Genomic DNA, 22,799 nt, shown 5'->3' with positions numbered 1-22,799 from the left:
CTGTAATCACGCACCAAACGACTATAAAAAACAAAGACTTATCATTACGGTGGGTTCCAGTGGTAAGAGAGAGCTTTACTTCCTGCTTTTTTCAAAACAATCGCATCTTAATGACGAAAGTGCGCCGGGTCTCGGATCGATAAAAGTTCAGTGTGAGTGCATGCATCTGGGGGAGTAGGGAGGGGTGACAATCGCGCTGGGGCATGGTTTGGTTTGGATAATGTGAGTGCGCCCTAAGGGGCCAAGCCTAACCCCTGAAAAACAACCCCACACCATAATCCCCCCTCCACCAAACTTTACACTTGGCACAATGCAGTCAGGCAAGTACCGTTCTCCTGGCAACCTCCGAACCCAGACTCGTCCATCGAATTGCCAAACAGAGAAGTGACATTTGTCGCTCAAGAGAACTCAGCTCCACTGCTCTAGAGTCCAGTGGCGGCATGCTTTACACCACTTCATCCGACGCTTTGCATTGACCTTGGTGATGTAAGGCCTCGATGCAGCTGCTCGGCCATGGAAACCCATTCCATGAAGCTCTTTACGCACTGTTCTTGAGCTAATCTGAAGCCCACACAAAGTTTGGAGGTCTGTAGTTATTGACTCTGCAGAAAGTTGCAGACTTCTGCGCACTCTGCGCCTTAGCATACGCTGATCAGCTCTGTGATTTTACTTGGCCTACCACTTCATGGCTGAGTTGCTATTGTTCCCAATTGCTTCTAATTTGTTATAATATTACCAACAGTTGACCATGGAATATTCAGTAGTGAGGAAATGTCACAAATGGACTTATTGCACAGGTGGCAACCTATCACTGTATCACAATTTAATTTACTGAGCTCCTGAGAACGACCCTTTCTTTCACAAATGTTTGTAAAAGATGTCTGCATAGGTGATTGATTTTATACACCTGAGGCAGGGACGTACTGGGACTGAAATTCAGCCCGGGACTTTAAGATGGAGAGGCCTTTTACGCGAGTGCCCTTGGCGCACGAGCAGGATTTTTTGCAGTTATTTTAATTCTAGTAGTGTTTTTATGGTATGAACTTGAAGAGAATCAGATTATGCTGAAGACCTAAAAGAAACTTTAGGATAACACCTGCCTCCTCAGGTTGTATAAGCAAGTCACCACTGCACTAAACACAACCAGGTCAGCAAAACCTAATCTCGAACACATAAGTCACAGTATACTGCTAACTACCAGCATGTCATGTGTACAGTCAGTTGGAGTGATAAAATTGTTACAATTACTCACACATACCCACTCAGATAATCAAAAACTACAATACAGTCCTATAAAATAGAGATTGTGTGTGTACGTACTCACTTTCAACTCTCCCAGGCTCCACTTCCCCTGTGTGTGCTGGACCCTGCCTCTGCTTACTGATTGTACAGCTACATATGCATGAGAAGAACATCAGTAAAAAATATGACTAAGAATAATTCCTTTTTTTAATTCAATCTGTGCTTTAGTAAGGTTATAATCTAGTAAGTGGACTATTGCATTTTATCCTATATGTAAATATGTAATATTGTGCTGTATTTTTCTATTTGTGTGTCCTTAATAAAGCTTTGATTGATTGATATGCCTACCCTGCTGAAAAAAAAAAACAGCATTAACCAGCATGGGAATTATGCTGGTCTATGCTGGTTTGATGCTGGATTAGCTGGTGGTCACCAGCATACCAGCACCAAAACACAACATATGCTGGTCTTGCTGGTATGCTGGTTTTTCCAGCAGGGTAATATGATTGCCTACCCTGCCCTGCACACTGACCCATCACTGTTTTTGTACTGGTTCCATTCTCCTCCTCCTCTTGTTCTGCTTTCCTTCCTCCTCCTCATCAATATGACTGCAAGAGTCATCATCAACCTGTCTCTCTCCATCAGTGACCTTAACAGCTAATAAACAGACATACAGGGATTCCTTAGACCATTTTACTGTTTGAACACAATGATGACGTGGAAACGTATGCACGCGCATGTTGGCAATGGAAGTATGGCAAGAATCAGTAGTGAAGCAACACAGACAGAGAAATATATATTTAAAAGTTGACTTTATCAAGTTTTTCAACACAGCTACCAGATCCGTGTACTATAGTCGAGTGAATAGAAGACGTTAGCAGATGGCCAAATATAAAGTGACCATATATACGTATTAGTATATTATTAGTGCAACCAAACGCAATTACCAGACATTTTGATGCTGGGAAACTGTTTTGATAAACTTACTGAGTTGCTAACACGTTAAAACCACTGGGGAACAACACCACTTCTGTTGCCAAAATACGCACGCAGGCTATTTCATCAATTTCATAAGCAGGATAATGTAGAGCGAGGCGGTTCTTATAGCGAATACAACCAAGCTCCGCTTTGCGTGGGATCCTGATAAGCCTGTCGGGGTTGTATTCGCTATAACAACCGCCTCGCTCTACATTATCCCTTATATATGCCTATATTTAAATGCAAATATAAATGATTTCAGTGTATAATAGATGCATCACTAATTGTGCACCTGTCCTGTCCATGCTGCTGGTCCTTTCTCATCTGCACCTCCTGCCACAGCGTCCTTTTGACTGCGAAAAAGGTCTGTTAATTTGGCGCATTTAGCTGCCTCTTGTGCCAACATTTTTATGTTTTAGGCCCCACCCATTTCTTTCTCTTCTTTTCGCAATTTTTACCGTCTTGTCTATGTTGCATTCACACGAATCCAAACCTGACCAAAAGTAAACTCTTTTGATCGGCGCCTTTGAGCCAATCGGATGTGAGGAAAACCCAGGATCAGTCCAAGTTGGAAGGGGCCGCTCTTATCTCCCCTCAAGATTTGAAGAATTGGTTTGGCCCGGTCTGAAACAGACACAGCGTTCCGCTGCAGCTGAGCGCCTGGTCAGGCATTAAAAAAAAAAAACTTTTTGACCTCCGGCCGGTTCGGCCTGAAATGGACCGGCCGTTCGGGATTGCTCCCGGAACTCCCGATGGCCAGTCCGCCCCTGACCTGAGGCCATGGAAGTGATTGGAACACCTAAATTCAATGATTTGGAGGGGTGTCCCCAAACTTTTGGCAATATAGTGTATGTTCAATAAAGCGCATATTATTGGAAAAATTGACCATAAAGCACACAGCAAGGCTTAGCATTTAATCTCAAAGTGTATACAGACTGTCCAGTTAACTACATAGTTTACGATGTTCGGGGATGTCTGTGGTAGTGTTTCAGAGTCTGCAATCCATCCAATCCAAATAATGCAGTAGGTGTTATGTCACACGGAAGCTCAACTCAACTCATTTGGATCAATGATTTCTTTCACTCCAGTCTTTCATTTGTCCATATAACACTGTGTGCCATTAGCATTCTGTTTGTCCCTTTCCACTTTACTTTTTTTATCCCATAACATACTTTTTTCTCCATAAAGATTTAAATACTTTATGAATATAAAACATTAGACGGACCACTAGCAAAATATAACACTAGCAGAGCGCAACCGTTCTAATATGGCAGTGGCGTGACACATTTTTATGCATAATGCACCCCCAGTGGTCGAGAGCATTTCCGTTGTGTTGTGGCCATTTTCTGTTATGATGTGGCTTTATTTTTATTGTGTCGTGCCTTTGTTGCTTTGTGCCTTTATTTCATTGTGTTGTGGCTTTATTTCGTTGTGTTGTGAGCTTACGTCTGCTTTTCAAATTTTGCAGTAGGCTATGTGCACTACTGGGACACTGTACTGTATTAATGTCTTTTAGAAAATGTTCTTCTTTAAAGGTCTCATTCTTTCTGTGTTTTTGAAGCTTTGATTGTGTTTACAGTGTGCAATATAACATGTGTTCATGTTTCACGTGTAAAAAAAAATGCAGTATTTTTCTGTAAACTGCTGTTTTCACTGTCCTCAAAACGGGCTGATGTCTTCCTTGTTCTATGAAGTCCCTCCTTCAGAAATACGTATCGAGTTCAGATTTTGAAGTTTGTTTAGTGTGTTGTGATTCGATAGCAGCTTAGCTTGCCGTTAGCTTAGCTGGCGACTTGCGTATTCCTGTGGGCGGAGATTAGTCAAAAAAACTGTTCTACTGACTTCATTACAGTTTTTCTCAGTCGCTTTGGTACATTTCTCAGATCAGAATTGAAATTCTCAAAACTACCTGTTCAATTCTCACATCATTGTGTCACTTGTGCAAATCAAAAAAGCAGTTTCCCATTTCTTTGAAGAAGTTGCAAATGCTTTAGTACATCCATGCAAATGATTATGTGCAATTCTCTGCTTTTTCCTACATTATCAGTTGCTTATGTCATGTTGATCAAAATGTATTATAATGGGTCTCTGTTGAATAGTCTCACCACCCACAACATTTAGGCATTAGTTCATAGTATACATCTTTACATGCAAAATGATTGAACAAGTTGTCATAATATAGGGTTTGGTCAAACATATTTTTTTATATATTTCCATTAGTTGTATTTTCTAAATCTTTCCTGAATTGGTAAATTGCTCCCAGGTTGACTTTATCTAACAGAGAGAAACGTCCCCAGCAAGCAAAAACCTAGACGTTGAAATGACGGTTACTATAGACCCAATATAGTCCGGCTATGAGTAATCCACTTCTACCCTAAATAACCTTGAATTTGGTTACATGCCATTTTTGCCAAAATAACATGCAAGCAAAGTCAAAAGGTGTTCAATGTGTTTGCTTTCATGTCTTTTACATGTTCTAAAAGTATATGCACTGTCTATTTTTGGGCTATGTTTAGACGTCTGTTAGACTTTCACTGGCAGCACAAATTTAGCCTTGTTTTAGCCAAACATGCTTGCTGGATCAGGAGGTATAGGAAGACTTCAGTGTAATTTCTACAGCACTGCATGTACGTTTTTCCCTAAAGATATTGTCCTATTTTCACATTTCTACTTTTGTTTATTTTCTTTGTGCTATAGTGCTGTCTTTTCCTTTCTTTGTAGCAATGACATGGTCTGTCAATGAATTACAGTACAAAGTAAACTGTCATAATGAAAACATGGTTAAGCCATTTGACTATCTTGTTCATAAACAATGGTGTCAAGACTTTTCATTTTGATGACACTGACACTTTCATTGACATGAGTACTTGCTTTTGAGGAATGAATTATCTATTTTGAGCAAGTGACACGCTTTTGCAGGTTATCAACTAGGTTTTGCAGTTTGTACTAAATGTTTTGAGAACTGCATTAGCCTAACTGTTGTGCAAATGTAAATAGTGATGTGAGAAATGCACCAAAGCGACTGACAAAAACTGTAACACCTTACTGTATTTAGTGAGGTAACTGAGTACAAGAGGCTGAATACTGTATGTATGTTTCTCATTTTTACTGCATGCTATTTGAAATTCTAATTTGTTTACAGTATTGTGCAAAAGAAAAAAATACACCCTTCTTTACAACAAACATAAAGTTATTTTGCGTAAAGCTGTGCACAACAAACAATATTGCAGTACATACTGGAACTGAACATACAACATACATAGTACTGTAATCATTCATGCCCGTACAGACATTCATCTCTGTCTGGCCACATAATTTCAGAAAATCCTTGATTTAGGAGATATTTTCAGAAAAAAAAGATTTAAAAAATGATTTTGACAAGTAGTTCATCATTTTTGTATGTAATGACTCAAGCAATGAATTGAGGACTATTAGATTTATATGGAATGAGTATTCAGCATTCACAACAGTTAATTTTGACCGACATGACATAAGCAAATAATAATGTTATGAAACAGCAGAGAATTGTATGAAAGCAATTGATGGATGTCCAAAAGCATTTGCAATTTGTTCGAAAGAATGAGAAACTGCTACTGTAATGTGCTCAAATGACCAACTGTTGTGGAGGTTGAACTAACTGTTGTGCAAATGTAAATAGTTATGTTAGAAATGCACCAAAGCGACTGAGAAAAACTGTAATACTTTGAACTGTCAATGTGTACCTTTAAAGGTACCTATTAGGACCTTTTTTAAATGGTACTGCCCCAGGTGACATTTTTGTACAGTGCAGAGTAAACTGTTATATTGACAACATGACTAAACAATTTGACTGTCTTATCTGTACACAATGATACAATGACTTGTCATTCTGATGGCACTGACATGCTCATTGACACAGATATTTACTTTTGAGAGATGAACTAAGGGGTTTGAGTAAGAGAGTGGTTTTTGCAGGTTGTCCATGGTGTTTTGCTATTTGTACAAATTGTTTTGAGAAATGCACAAATTGTTTTGCAAATGTCGAGGATGATTCAATAAATGTACCAAAGCGACTGAGAAAAACTGTGATATTATTGTGTTATATTATTACGTTTAATGTAATAATGGGTTAGATTTTTTATTTCTTTTTATTTTATTAAGTTACAGTTTTAGAGACTACTAGTAGAATTCCTATGAGGAAAATACTGCTGAAGAGAGTGTACGTGTACACACACAGGCACAGTTGGAGTTGCGTGTTTATTAGCAGATCGTGTCTCGTAAATACAGAAGTTAATACAATATCTTAACCATTAGAAGGCAGTGTTTTGCATTATTTATCATTTTACAAACAACAGAAACTATACAAATGAACATCAGCATTTTTATCTGTTGCATTCATCGTACATCAACACAAAAATCCACAAATACTTAAATATTCATAAATATTATAAATAGGGCAATTGTAGTCATATTTAGACTCATCCTAAAAAAGATCACAAAATTGTACAAAAGGAAAAAGTAGAAATGGTATAACAGATGTGTTAGACAAAAATCAGGATATGTGATTCAGATAGTTCCTTAGTACTTGGGGAATATCCAGACTGTCTATGAAGTATATTTTGTTGGACATAGGAAGACATCTTCGTATTGAAAGCCGGGCCTGAGACATCAGTGTTTTTGGATAAACTGTGTGAAAAGAGAAATGATGATACAATTATATGTGCGAGTGACAGTATGATAACAAAATACTTGAATCTTTAAATTGTTTAAGGTTTTTAGAGGGGTTCATTCATGACTAATTACTATTTTACAAATGCATTTATAAATATTAATAGGCGTGAATTAAAATACTGAAATAAAATAAAGACATTAATGCAATGCTTGGTAAGTAGCAGTGCCAGGGGAGACAGAATTGCTCATTACACCGGCGCCACCAGGTTTTATTTTTGGTATTCATGGGAAGGTTTAAATGCGAGTCTTTACAAAAAAGAGAACTACTGTAATTGAAACTAAATGAGATAAACTAAAAAGAAAAAGAAATTTCCTTTGGGTTTTCTTTATTTCTTTCTTTATTATATAAGCAACAGGGCTACGCGCCTCCCACTGACAATGATGTACAGCTGAATAATCACACTAAAAGATGATTTGTCAGGAGGAGATAAATGAGGATTTCTGTTGACATCATAACAATTTGTATTGGCTGCCTGTCGTGCTGGGTGCATCTCATGTAACACAGCTCAGTGTGTAAGGTCGGCAGTGAGTCATGTACTTTGAGTGTTTCTCAAAATAAAAAATAAATTAAAACGCAAAACTATCATACCCTTGATTCATGGTAACATACAAATGTTAACATATGTGTAATAAAACATCATAAAAATCATCTTTTGTGAGCTCAAAGCTTTTCCCTAGGTGTTCAGGGCTCCAGACTGTGACCAATTTTTGAGACAACGCAAGCATTTTTTACAAGTACTCGCGCATGTGCGACCTGCACAAGTAGATTGTGAGCCAACCAGTGTGCAGTGATGGAATTAGGCAAGATAAGTGACAAAAACGAAATGCACGACCAGGTTTTTATCGCTCATTTACACGACACATCAACCATTTTGTCTCACCATGCGCTCAGTTAATATACCGATGGGTCTACAAAAACCAGAAACATTATAGATGAGGTCAGGTGCCCTGGCCAGGAAAACTGGATAGAGGAAAAGAAACATGTAAAGGATAAAAAGTATGTTTATGGCCATGTTACTCATCTCATTACAATATGCTACCTGGATAACACACTGGATATAACTTATTGTATGCTTATATATAGTTTAACAAAATATTGTGTTACCAGCAACAAATCAATTACAACCTAACTGTAGTGATCGTATTAACTAGCTGCTGACCCAAGGCCAGCATAGAAAATCTTTATGGCTATTTTAAAAGATAGCTATATTTTGCTGATATGTTGTACCTTTGGTTGTAAATTGAGTCTTTCGGGCTTCCTTATGATCTTCAAAGAAAAATAGTAGTCTATATATGAGCGTGCCTTTATTAAACAGCTATTATCAGTTATAATATCAGCAATGTTAGTTCAGAAAGTTTAAGATGCACTGTGTGCCGTAAGGGTTGTGTTTGTGTTTAAGTCTTTTATTATGAAGTTCTGTCTTTCATGTTCATGTCTCTTATTTTGAAATGTTCATTGTCTTGGTTGTGTCTTGCTTCCCTATTCCATGATGTTTCGTGTTCTGATTGGTTCTCTGTATGTATATAAGCCCTCCTGTGTTGCATTAGGCTTGTTCGACTTCATGCGGCGCCACAAAAATCGACAGCCGGATGACGTCAAAGTACAAGAGCGATTCGTGAAATCATACGGAGGAGTCTGTTTTTAAATCGCTCTTGTGGAACTTTGACGTCATCCGGCTGACGGTTCTTGTGGCGCCGCATGAAGTCAAACTATTGTCTTTGTCAAGCTTTGTTTATATGTCATCGTTTTCACTGTTTATTCAAGTCACTTTGTTTATTAAAACTGCACTTGGGTCTGCCCAAGTGCATTTGATTAAATGCCAAATCAAGAGAAGAAGATAACAGCTCTTTAGAAAGAGAAGATATTATTAAAATGATGATTTTTAAAATGTAAAAGTTGTTAGCTGTGTCATATACATGTGCAAATATAGGGAATGCTGCTCAAAACTCTGAAAAAGTAAGTAAATCTGTGTGGTCCAATAAGACAGAGATACTTATTATTGAACCGAATCGCTACAAACATAATATGTCAGATTACAAGTTGCACATAGATGGCTGCACTGTGGTGCCATCTTCCACGGTTAGGAACTTAGGTGTGATGTTCGACAGCAACTTATCCTTCGATAGTCATATCGCCAACGTCTGTCGCACAGCATTCTTCCATCTTAGAAATAACTCGAAAATACGCCATATACTGTCTACATCTGACGCAGAGAAGCTTATCCATGCTTTTATGACCTCTAGAATAGACTATTGTAACTCGCTACTCGGGGGATGCCATGCAAATCAAGTAAACAAGCTTCAGCTAGTTCAAAACGCTTCCGCAAGGGTACTTACTCGATCTAAAAAGTATGACCACATAAGCCCAATTCTGGCATCTTTACACTGGCTACCAGTTAAATATCGCATACAATTTAAAATATCACTAATCACCTACAAAGCTTTAAATGGCCTAGCACCCTCATATCTTAGAGAATTACTATCAGAATACAATCCATCACGCACACTACGGTCGCAAAATTCTGGTCTCTTGATTATCCCCAGACTATCAAAAGTGTCTAAAAGTGGAAGATCCTTTTCCTACTTAGCCCCTAAGCTCTGGAATGATTTACCAACCGATGTCCGAGAATCAGACACAGTCGATAATTTTAAATCTAGACTTAAAACTTTTCTCTTCAACAAAGCATTCGTATAATTTGTCTAGTAAGAGTACTTAACTCGAAATAGTTATTTGTACGGAACAAAGCACTCGCGGTCATAACACAGACCAACCAAATAAATAAATAAAAACCTTATCTTAACCTATAGTCGGATTGCGATTTTGGAACTTTCGTGTTCTTGCGAATAGTATGTCATACAAACCCGTTTGCCACTGAACCTGCATTAACGACGACAGTGGGGCCTCCAGCCTTAGTCAAACGGGTTGACACGTATGGTCAGGTTGCGATGTTGGTGTTTTCTCGTGATCTTGTAAATAGTATGCAATATAGACCCGTTTGCCACTGAACCTGCATTAACGACGACAGTGGGGTTACAGGCCTTAGTCAAACGGGTCGAAAGGTGACCCTTAGTTACCATATATACCGTCGCAGTGGGCCCCCAATTTGCAAAATCCTCAACTGTGGATAATATAATTATGCCGCAATAGTTAGTCTGTCTGAAATAGGGTTGCAACCTGTCCCGGTTTTACCGGGATTGTCCTTCTTTTTAATAACCTGTCCCGGGAAATTTATCAACTCTCCCGGGACACTGAATGTCCCGGTTTTCGAAACGCTATGTGAATATGAAATTTAGCGCGCGCACGGCAGAGAGGGAGACCTTGCGTCTGTGTGTGTGTGTTTGCCTCATTTAGCGCATGTAAGACAGAGAGCTTCCTGATTGGCCTGTTTCAGGACATCAACCAATCAATTGTCAGTGTGGGCGGGCTTTTATCTCTTCTCCCGAACCAAACTAATCAGTGTATCTAGAAACAGGAGCGCCATGGCAGAGGGAGAGTGCCCCAAAAGCGAAAATATAAGACATATTTTACACCAGACTACACGAAAGTGTATCCCTTTCTTAAAAGAGTTAAAATCTTGCATGGTGTAGAGTTTGTAACAGTGACTTCAGCTTTTCCCATGGCGGGTTAAATGATTGTAAAATACATGTTGAGGTGAGTTCAACAAGTTTAATTTCATGTGCATATTTGCTAGTTGCTATTTAGACCTGTTTAAAGTTGCAATGGAATATAAATTAAAACAGTTTACATAAATAGTATAAGCAGCTTTAATAAATTGTAAACCTGATTTACATATTTTAACATAATGAACAAATAATTGGGTAACACTTTACAATAAGGTTCATTAGTTAACACATGAACTAATAATAAACTGCACTTATGGCATAAAGCAATTTTTTTTATCTTTGTTAATGTTAATAATACATTTATTTAAATCTTGTTAACATTAGTTAATGCACTTTGAACTAACATGAATAAACCATGAACAGTATTTTTATTTACTAACGTTATCAAAGATTAACAAATACAGTAACAAATGTACTGCTCACGGTTAGTTCATGTTAGTTAATACATTAACTAATGTTAACAAATATGAATTGAAAAAAAAGAGAATTGTAAAGTTTTGCCAATAATTGCATAGGCCTATAGAAATATTATGCTATTGGGGGGGAAGGGCTTGTGAGCAAACCAATTGGCCGGGTCATATATGTCCAGGTTTTTTATCAGACATGGGTGGCAACCCTAGTCTGAAACTAAGCTGATTAAACCACATCACTGTGTGACACTTGCATTACATGTGAACGGCCCCTATGCTAATATGATTTTGTTTTTCTCTCCCTGTCTTGTCCTCGACCCCGAGGACAATGGGACAAACAGACCCAGTTCCGGTAGATGTGAAAGTCGGCACACCTCTGATCTACTGGTCGTCCCTCAATGTGATGCCCAGCTGATGCCTGACCAACGATCACCAGCAGAACCCGCTTAATCTCCGCTTAATCTCCTTATCCGTTTATATGTGTGTATATACATGTATATCTCCCAAGGGTTTTTCCCTCCTAGGACTTTTTATTTTTTATTTCCTCGGCTAAACAACCAGGGGTTTTTGTTTTTTTTCTCCTAGGGGGTTTTTTACCCCGGGGAGGTAGCCTGCTTGGGCTTAATTTAGCTTCTTCTCCTAGACGTTACATTAGTAATACGCTCGCTCATAATGTCGAGTCATAGCCGCAGCAAATTTGACTGCTTATGCTATTGTGTATTATGTTATGCTATCTGTCGTTTTTCTGTGCTTTTACTGCTTCTATTAATGTAAAGCTGCTTTGAAAAAATTGAGTATTGTGAAAAGCGCTATATAAATAAAATTGAATTGAAATTGAATTGAATTGGTTGTTTTTGGTTTAAGGTTAAGCTCCCTTAAAAATGTCATGTGCCCCCTCAGTCATTTTTTATTCCGCATAAAAAACTGCCTATCTGTGTTTTATAATGCATTTGTAAATGAGATATAAAACATTGGAAACATTCATGTAACATCTGTTTAAAATAAAGATTTTATCATAGACTTACACTTACCTCTTTCTCTGAGTAGTAGCATTACAGATTCATTCTCTCTGGTGCCATAATCTATTATTAAAGATGGTAGATAGACATTTGCTCCAAAGTCTATGAGAAGCTGAATGTATTCAAGCCCACAGTCATTTTTGAGACACGTCTCCAGCACAGTTTTAGGTTGTTTGATTCGGCTCAGGATCTTTCCATCAGTGCAGTTGTAGTCTGGATTCGCTCCGTGCCGCAGCAACAGTTTGAAACAATCTAGATGGCCGTAAACGGCCGAAATGTATAGAGGCCCTCGGCAGGCCGTGGCATTGAAGGCAAACTCCGGCATCTTGGGTTTGACATCTATCTCAGCCTCATGTTTCAAGAGCTCCCTCAAAATATCGACATCACCTTCCCTGGCCGCAGTCATTACAGGGGAACAGTTGTTGTGCGGGCTTCCATTAGGGTTAGCGCCAGCTTTTAATAAAGCGACAACACAGTCAAAGTGTTTTGCACTGACAGCCGTAAAAAGCGGAGTTTGGGCTTTGACATCCAGGCTGTCCACTTCAGCCCCATTAGCCAGAAGAAGCTTAAGACAGTGAAGGTGTCCGTGAGCTGCCGCCGTACGCAGCGGAGTGACGGGGATCCCCCAGCCGCTTCGGTTATTGATGCATCTCTTGTACTTTTCCTGAGACAGAAGCTCAGCGAGATGTTTTTCATCATCATTAATGACAGCTTGATTCAGCTGCTGACAGTTATTGTTGTCCTCTTCCTCTTCCTCTTTGGGTTGGAGAAGAGAAAAGATCTTGGAAATGTCCATTAAACTCATGCTATCCAAAAAAAGACAAAGAGAAAATATTGAAATCACTCTAATGCAAGTCCTTTCACAAAAAAAACAAATCTTTAAAATTAATGAATGTTTCTTTTGGGGGTCAGCTGACATTAGCTTAACTTAAAACTATGTTTCATTATGTTACTTTAGATATATGTTGCATTATTACTTCGCTCACAAGTACAGATTAATTTTACAATACATACTGCTGACTTTTGGTACTCGGCCCGACAAAGTGTTTTTCAAAAATTATGCACCCTGCCTTTAATTAATTATTGGTTTACTCATTAAGCTAATGAAATTTTCATGACTTTCCGTGAATTTACACAATATTTAACAAGACTACACTTTAAAACCTTAAAATGAATAACATTTCTGTAATCTTTCAACTATTTTGTAATATTTAGTTTGTTTGCAATAATTATCTTATGCTGTCTATGCAATAATAATTATAATTACACCAAAACACAAAAGATGTTAATTTTATTCATTTGCTGCAATCCACATCTTTAAAATTTATATGTTTATGATGAACAGATTCAAATTCAGCCCTGTATCCAACGATCTTGATCCCAGTTCTCATTAGTGACCATAAACATCAAATCTTGCATTCATTATGAATTGAAATGCTGTATTGTTACAATTGTTACTACAATTTTGGCATTTCGGTAAGGGGTTAAGGATGAGATTATAAAGAATAGACCTGCTTTTTGTTCCCCTGTACTTTCTGCTTGAAGGGATACCCCAAGATTTGTGTGATCAAAACCTCCGCGGTTACATGTTAGTTTTAATTTTAAGATAACATATTTCAATCATGCGGAACCAGTGTCCATAAATGAATTACATAGATCCAACAATACTTTTTTCAGTGTATATTTTGCATGTTTGTACTTCTATTAAGTGCACTAACAACTATAACAACTAACTGATGAAGCCACACCCTCCAAAGCTGGCTCAGTGGATAGAATAAAATTGCATTGTTGTATAGACGGTTTCATCGGGCGCACGTGGTGACGCGATAAGAGTCTGGTCCGAACTTTACTTCCGGTTTCTGTTTGTTTAATGGACTGACTAGTTGCTGAAACTGAACAAATACATCATTGAAAATAACAAATGTTTTGGGTTCCTATGTAATCTACGTGTTGTTTATTTTGCTTGTTATATAAATAAACTACTTTAAAAAGACTTTGTTGTTATTTATTCTTCGCAGAGTTTACCGGAAGTTGAGCGATGACCACGGAAGCCGCATGTTTATGTTGTTACTGCTGGACCATCAATAAAATGGGACTGAGGATTGCCCAACTGAAATTTGATGTTTTTATACAGAGGTGAACACCGTTATTGTTTTTCTTGATGCACTGCAAATGAACATGAACTGATCAATATTAAACTTTTTCCCTCTTGAAAAGTTTTTTTTAACCATCTTCCTTCTACTCCTACTTCTAACCTTCTACTCTTTATTTCATGTGATCCACTGCTGTTGTCAAGGAATGTATAGTTCATTGTTTGTAATTTGTCCTAAAAAAAAAAACTGTACAGAAAGTTCAAATAAATAAATGAATAAAGTGGTATGTAAAACATTTGACCACTTGTAAGGAATTATTTTAGTAGATCAGACAAAAAAAACAAATAAAATTTGTAAACATGCCAGTTATAATAAAGCCTAATATGATGAAATGCTCACTTGAATGCATCACTGAAAAAATCTGAATGCATCTTCTTGGTAAATGGACTCAAAGGACTCGAATTACTAAGATGCAACAAAATTCTTACTACTAATTCCAGGGCCCTTGAGTTTGTTACTTTGAAATTGAGATCTTTGTAAGAAGGGGAACTCTTAGTACCAATCTGAGAAAGAGAGGACTTAAAAACTTGTCCCTTATCACTAAACCACCGTCAGTATCTAGAATCTCACAAAAGGGTTTAGATAAAATTCCACAAGCTCTAAAAACACAGCATGTTACAGTATAACAGACTGCCCTGCAAATTAAAAAACTGTGAATTAAGAGACTTAAAATAAGAGTTGTAAACTAGTATTTATTAATTTAAAGTGCTTTGTTTTGAAAGATTTACAGATGTCTGGACCTTGTTGTTGGATATGCCCATGCACACAGCACTCCAACCTAAAACATTTTCTCATGTCCCTGTTCTGTATCATTAACAGGATCAACAGTAAACTTTCAGGTGTCAAAAGGTCACACATTTTGATATTACAGACAGTATGTATTTTATCTCAATTTGGTTTGGTCACTTAAACTGATTTCCTAAAGTGTGTAAATTTACATTTGACATTTTTATGCATTTGGCAGATAGTTTTGTCCAGGGAATTACAAGATATGCATTTTTTATCAGTATGCGTGTTTCCTGGGTTTGCTAATGCAACGCATTAAAGAGCATTATTTTTCCTAACATGACATAAAAATCTCTTTATGTTTTGAAATAATAATTTTATGAAAGTAAATATGTAATACTAATAAAAACACAATAGTAGGTTTTGAATAAACAAACAAACGTGTGTGATCAGTTAAAGTGAAGAGTTTCAAACTTGCTTGTAAATATAGTACCCAAACAAATGCCATCCTTCAACAGACGTTTGGAAGTGTTTTACACAAGGTTGCGCCAACATGCTTCCGTTTAAAAACATAAAAATCATAGTGTGATTGTAACATACCTTTAAAGCGCGTGGAGTATCCAGAGAGAGAGACATGTAAACTAGAAAACTAAGGGTCAGTGTGACACAAACAGATCTGAGCAGACACAGGCACTAAGTTTAGGCCACAGATGGATCATCCAAAACTTCCATTCTTGGAGAGCCAGAGGATGGAGTTAAAATTAGATCTGATAGTCTGAGACAGCATGAGGTGTTTGTGTTGCATTCATCGCTGTTTGATATTCAATAGCCGTACATATACTGTATATATAATGTTATAAATGACAGTGTGTAATGTGTTTCAATTCAGTTTGTGTTTTTTTCTCAATGGTTTACATAAGAAATGGAAAAAAGCCAACAAACTAGTGCACACAGAGTCTTGTACTGTTGACATTGTGTTGCAGCTGTCATCAGCTGCTGATTTACATACAAGCTTCACTGACAAATGGTTTCTCTCACCTCTACTTGGAAGTGTTTTCTTGTTTCTAAAGTATTTTATTGCTTTCTTACACAGAAAGAACTTGTTTCCTAACAGATAAACTGCATATAGAGTATTAGTGATTTATTGACAAAGATTGTTCTGGTGCCACATGCCATGGTCCCCCAAACTTTTTTTTATTGCAACTCAAATTTACAGAACCATTCAAAAGTTTGGAATCATTTACTTATTCTTTATATTTTTTGCACATTAAGGAAAACCTATGGGATTTATGTTTTGACTAAAACTATCCAAAATAAATTAAAACTGTAGTGTAGTATAGTCACCATTTGAAATCTCAGACCGACCCAGGCTATCCTATGTACCCAAATAAATTTAGAAACCTGAGACAACCTTATTTGTTTCCTCTAAATTAATTTTATTATACAGCATGTCCATCATATTAACACAATTACAAGCAAGTAAAGCAGTGCTTATAATGTGAGTCTTCACAGAGTGTTATACTGTACCAACCTATCTACTTTTCTCTCATAAATGTACTCAAACTGCAGAAGAGAGGTTAAACTAATCATACAGTTTAAGGTCTTATACACTGATTAAAGCTCACATAACACAGACCGTTTTTGCCAACTTAATGTTAATTTTTGTTACTTATAGAGTTCATCCTTTATATGGATACCTGCAAAGCGTGTGGAGTTTTGTGTCTTTTGTATTGTCAGATTATTTAAAAGACAGAACGGCCATTCTGTTTTTTTGCCGGAAAAATTTGAACACTTTTACGGTGGGCAGAACTGAAGAGTTACGAGTATGCGCATGTCAGGATCCTGCCCAAGAGTCTTGTTTTATATTTATGTTTTGTCATGGTGGCAGGGTTCTGACTGTCCCATGTTCTATGTGAAGGCTCATGACCTTGTTAATCGGGTCATGTGCCTTAGGTGTCTCGTCTCTTGTCTCCGCCCCCTTGTTCTCCCAGTTCATTATTTAATCATGAGTTCATTACCCTCACCTGTTTTTCCCTTGTTATCCTGTTTAGTCTTTTTTTATTTAATGCTCTTGTGTTCTTAGTCCTGTATGGAAGCATATGGGTAGCTAAACTCAATTTATAATGTAATATGCAATATGACAATGCAATATGTAAAATGACAATGCATTTCTGTATTTAAGTTTACATTTTCCATGCTTGTATGTGCAATCCTTTGTGCAAAATAGAAATTAAAATGTAATACTTTATTTTACATTTTCCATTTTCTACAGCCCTGTTTTAAATACATATTTTAATGCTTTATAAGTTGCAAAATTAAAATGGAAATGTATTACTCAAAATGATTAGATGTGTTTGACATTGTCAAACAAAAACTGTAACAAAATTGTCATTTAAATGTAAATTTCCCTAAATGCATTTACGGGTGGGAAACTTGGGATTGCATTTTATTTACACAGCGTGCAATGGATGTAGCAAAATTAAATTGGAAATGTATTAGCTGGATTGATTAGATGTGCTTTACATGGTCAAGCAAAAACTGTAGCAAAATGATCGTTTAAATGTAATTTTCCCTAAATGCATTTACATTTACGGGTGGGAAACTTGGGATTGCATTTTCATTTACATAGCGCGCAACGGATGTAGCAAAATTCAATTGAAAATGCATTCCGAGTTGACCACGCCCCCGCCCTGTGAATCACTACGTCAAGGCGGGGCCAACAACTCCCATTGCCTGGCCTCTCACGTGGGAAACATGGTGGCAGCAGGGCTGATTGAGAGTGTTATATTCGCTGACCGATTAAGTGAAGCATAAACAGAGAAATATTAGTGTTTATGGAGATTATTACATGTCTGTAGGTGACAGAACTACAGCGTTGTTTGATCCTCTCACCAAATTGTTTGCATTATCAGACGCTGACATCTGTTTGGTGGTTCACCTCGCACTGTCCTGTGGCTGCCTTTTGTGCCTTCGCATTCAAGTAGCGGAGTGGCAATCGGGAGAGTCGGTGGACCGGCAGTGTTTTGAGGCTGCGAACGCCGGTCTGATAATAGTTATACATTGTGAGTAAGCAACACATCTGGCAGCCTGATGTGCGGCCGATTCCCGCTGGTCAAACTGTGCAGCCTTTCTGCTCAACACAGTATATAAAAGTGCTCAACCCATTCGGCAGGTCCACCATGTCTAGGATTTACAAAAATATGGGCATCAGTGAGCGACAATATGGCATAGCCTGTTGGCCTTTTATGTGTTTATTGCAGTATGTATGCGGTTAGATTTGTCAAGCAGTCGCTTTGTGCTTTCACACTCCGTTCGCAGTGCGCTGCAGCTGCTGACCGCTGCTTTTGACTATAAAAATAAAGTGTGATTGACACTTCCTGCGGAAAAGCGCAAAAACAATATAACAAATCATCATTTTTTTCACAAAACAATATACTTTAGATATTATTTGATAGACTAGTAAGTGTGGAGGTTGGGATTAATGATGTTTAAAATCTCTAGCCTGGTGGTCAGGAAATGAATGGATCAAATCAGCAGATTTGCAGAGGTTTATTTATCCCCACATATATCATAAACAAAAATTAGCAGTCTAACTTTGCAGTATACCACATTATATTTTCTACGTATATATGATTTCCATATTATAGACAAGAGTATTCAATGGCAATAAACGTCTCATATGGCAATAAATATCTTCACAACATTATTATTTCTAAAACGTTGACAATTTTTTTTTCAAAGTTATTCAAAGATGCACACATTATTCCGCATATGATTTGAATATTGGACTTAACATAACAGCATCATGAAATGAATAAACAGAGAAGGAAGCAGGATTGATGTTAATTGTATTATTATAAATATTATATATTATATACAAGCCATATTACTGAAATAAGCTCTTGAGGTAAATGCGCCAAACATGCTTTTAACCACACTAACAGGTCAAAATAAGCAATAACAGTGGAAAAAACATTATTATCTCTCAACACTTTATATGACAAACAATATATTTAAAGGAAATATTCTTACAGTATTCAAAGATACACACATAATTCCATTTTACTTCCTGTTTATAAGCATGTTTGTCTCTGGCCTCGCTCTGTTAATATTGACAGGTGCGCATCTGTCTTCCAAACAGGTGTCATTTTGTATAGTTCCTTAAAATGAGCCATGATTTTATTATTGTGAAAAAAATTTGCAGATTGATTACAGTTTGTATTATTCTAGTTTTTTCTTTTTTTGACCACCAAGGGCCTACAGATGTTTCTTCCGCGAACATTTCATCCCAGTTCAAATAAACCCTGACTGTTACATGTATGTATTTATACGTTGAAAACATTGTTCAAATCTTTTTTAATTATTTTAAAATACAGAAAACAGCGTTAAAACCCCTCACGGAGTGAAAAAAGGTAGACAGACTGAACTTCGACATAAATACCTTTTGACATATTTTGAGAAGAAGAAGAATCGTTATCTGTTCCGGTAAAATTCTGTTCTTTAACAATAATGCATGGATTATCATTTACCAAGAATAACCATGGTTTTACTACAGTAAGGTTTTACTATGGTTGTAGAAAATCTGTAGTAAACATGTTTTTTTTTTTGCTTTAAGGTAAAACGGTTCATTTTGGTAAGGGTCATTCATTGTTTTACTGTTTGCTGTTAAACGACCATCTCCACAACAATTTAACGTAATTTTACTTCATATGTTTTGTTTGCTTCTTTAAAAACTAATTTAATTTCATTTAATTTGTTTCTTAATTTAATCTATGTTTTGTTAATAACTTTTGTGGATATTTAAGCAATATCACTCGAGTAGGAGTGTGATATAGCTCTATATCATCACGGCTGTGATTAGGCCAGAGGCACGAGGCCGAGTGCCGGAGGCAATCACAGCCGTGATGATATAGAGCTATATCACACGACTCCGAGAGCGATATTGCTTTTATACAACAGTTCGACGGCACACGTTTGAAAAACGAAAACTAGAAACCAACAACGGAGTAATTTTAAAAGCCTCTTTGTTTGAGAACTACTTCTTCCGCCACGGATTTGAGGGCTGCCAGAATGACAGGTAACACTTTCGGCTGCTTTGAATATCATATTAACTCAATGGACGGATTCGCCGTTTTTAAATATTACAATTTCTTGGTCACAAAGTGTAGTTTTAAGATTAGTTCAGTCGAGAATATATGTATTATATTTAAATCTACAGTCGATTAGTAAAGATAGCGCCTGTTTGAACGTTTGCTTAGTGAGATTCGGTACGTATGAGAACCAAAGCATGAGCGGACGTGTTCACTCGCCCCGCTGACCACCGCCCTCTCTGGGCTACATCTCTGACAGGGATTCCCTGGCTCTCATGCTGGCCTGATGGTCAAAAATTAGATCAAATCACCAGTATTTGGTGGCATGATGAAACTATTACTTGTTTTCTTCTTCATATTTCGTGTCTTTTGTGTTGTTATTGTTTTGGCGCGAGGTAAAAGTTAATAAAACTATACTTCTATAATGTTACTATTGGTTTACCATTTCATCTTAACGCGATACGAGCACTCGGTTATTATTAGACTTCGTTCTTGTCAGTACTATATAAAACTGTATTTTATAAGTGTCAGAGAGATGTTTTAACATGCTGCTTATAAATATACCAGTGGTGATATCTCATAACATGTTTTAATAGTCACGTCGCGATTAAATAAATGATCAATGTCCACATTTAAAAGCTGCGGTGCTTACCTGCAGTTCCACAGTGTTTTCGCGTTCTGATAAGAGATATAGCTCTAGAAAAAAAGAGTGTTTATATTCCTCTTTCCAAGTGTTAATCGTCCACACGATGTGACAAGACATTAATCCCATTAACTTTAACGTAACATCCAAGAGCGCTGATCTTTGACAAAATAATAACTTCCGATTGGGGATTCACAGACTGATTTATGAGCTATTGAACTAATGAGACACACGGAGAGAGTTTAAAAACAGGGCGTCTGTGTTTTTCCATTCAGAGATGAGCCTGTTTGGACCTCCATTCACTAGGTGGCGGAATGATACGAAAGGTTACTGTGCCGTTATCAGTACAATATCGTATAGCTCTTAGCCAATCAGATTCGAGAACCAGAAAGAACTGTTGTATAAAAATAAATAAGAACATTAAAAGTAGTGAATAAGATAAGACGACGTCACTGGCCACAGGTCAGTATAGCCTACCCTTCACTACGCTTCTGCTATGAAAGTGTATGGTACAGAAAGTTAAATGTATGTTTGGTCTGATCGGGTAAATATGCTGATGTGTGCAAGACTAGTCGATCTGCAATAATTATTCGAAAATAAAAAAATCTATTCGATTTTTTTAAACGTGTCACTGCAGGTTTAAAGCATTGTAATATAGAATGGTCATTTAATGCGTTATCACTTGATCTGTGTTATTTTATGTAAAGAAGTATACCTAAAAATTATTTTGTATGTATTTCTAATTGTTTTGGCCATTCGGTTCACAGTAACCTATTTCGAGATTTAACATCACTGGGTTTTCTGATTTCACTTAATCGCGTGTTATTTAGCTGGCTCCGCATCATGAGAAATTAGTCTCTTTTTACCGATAAAACAGAAGAGCTAACCGAGACAGACACGGATAATGAAACGAAACTTAGAAAACAATTATTATATGCATGCTCTGGTTATTAACCGGATTGCTGGAGATGCAAACAGTAAAACAAGCAATGACACCGTCTTAGACCCTTACGAAAATTAATCATAATTTTACTATAGTAAAACCAAAATCATGGTTACAACAAGATCATTCGAAAACCAACCACCCAACAGCTTAAAAAACCTTAAACCTTACTAGGGATGCACCGAAATCCAGATTTTTTAGGTTCGGCCGAATCCACTGTTTAAGATTCGGCCGAATCCGAACCGAATACCGAATCCTCCTCGCATCCTTATTCCAACACAGTAAAACACATTAATGAAGTAAACAACGTCCACAGCAGTGTATTTTTCATTTTATTTTATTTTAACTGTACATTATGCCAGGATGACAAGTTGGAAAAACTATTTTGACAATAACCATAAGCCTATGCATAATGAAAGCGATGCGTTGCGACTCGTGTTTAAAAGTTTTGGTGTGTCCAGCCCCTATTAGGCTCACCGACAGAAAAAGCTCATCTCCACGTCAGCACCCGATGTGTGTAATCAACGGCCGCGTGACGTCGACCAGCGTAGCGCAAGCCTAGGGTTCGGTTCGGTGGGAAAAAAATCTAGGATTCGGCCGAACCCGAACCCCGTCAAAAAGCCCAGTATTCGGCCGAATCCGAATCCTGGATTCGGTGCATCCCTAAACCTTACTGTAGTAAAACCACGGTTATTCTTGTTAGATGATAATCCATTATTGCATAATTGTTAAAGACTTTCACCGGAACAGATAATGTTTATTCTTCTTCTGCAAAAACATGTCAAACTAAATAAAGAAGTAGTCTGTTATATACCTTTTATCATTCGCTCCGTGTGAGGTTATAACATCATTATCTGTAGGCCTATTTTAAAATCATAAAAAAATCAACAGTTTTCAACATAAAAATACATTCACATACATGTGTCAGTGTTTATTTGAACTGTGATGAAATGTTCCCGGTAGAAACATCCGTAGGCTAATTGAATGCAAAGGCAGCCACATGACAGTGCGAAGTGAACTAGCGTCTGATAATGCAGACAATTTGGTGAGAGGATCAAACAACACTGTATTTCTGTGACCTACAGACACGTAATAATCTCCATAAACACTAATATTTCTCTGTTTATGCTTCACTTAATCGGTCGGCGAATATAACACTCTCAATCAGCCCTGCTGATGGGAGTTGTTGGCCCCGCCTTGACGCAGTGATTCACAGGGCGGGGGCGTGGTCAACTCGGAATGCATTTTCAATTGAATTTTG

At 37.3% G+C, this 22,799-nt stretch overlaps 1 protein-coding gene across 1 annotated transcript; it reads right to left on the bottom strand.

Moving 5' to 3' along the window:
• Positions 1-6,452: 6,452 nt before the first annotated feature.
• Positions 6,453-16,080, bottom strand: asb12b (ankyrin repeat and SOCS box-containing 12b). The gene is made up of 3 exons (XM_055178978.2): positions 15,463-16,080; positions 11,996-12,789; positions 6,453-6,885 (listed from the first exon to the last, which is right to left on the bottom strand). Exons 2-3 carry the CDS (start codon positions 12,786-12,788, stop codon positions 6,752-6,754), a joined length of 927 nt encoding a protein of 308 aa, XP_055034953.2. The 5' UTR covers position 12,789; positions 15,463-16,080; the 3' UTR covers positions 6,453-6,751.
• Between the last annotated feature and the right edge of the window lie 6,719 nt (positions 16,081-22,799).

Source organism: Misgurnus anguillicaudatus, chromosome 16, assembly GCF_027580225.2.
Source record: "Misgurnus anguillicaudatus chromosome 16, ASM2758022v2, whole genome shotgun sequence".
In the NCBI taxonomy this organism is placed as follows: Eukaryota; Metazoa; Chordata; class Actinopteri; order Cypriniformes; family Cobitidae; genus Misgurnus; species Misgurnus anguillicaudatus.
The sequence above is the reverse complement of the archived record's forward strand: the minus strand, read 5'-3'. Positions and strand labels throughout refer to the sequence as shown.

What these genes read in the sequence shown, in the direction of transcription:
- asb12b (XM_055178978.2), bottom strand. Translation starts at nt 12,788, where the DNA reads ATGAGTTTAATGGACATTTCCAAGATCTTTTCTCTTCTCCAACCCAAA. An exon ending in GCTACTACTCAGAGAAAGAG is followed by an intron (nt 6,886 to 11,995) that starts GTAAGTGTAAGT and finishes CTTTTCACACAG; the next exon opens with TTTATCCAAAAACACTGATG.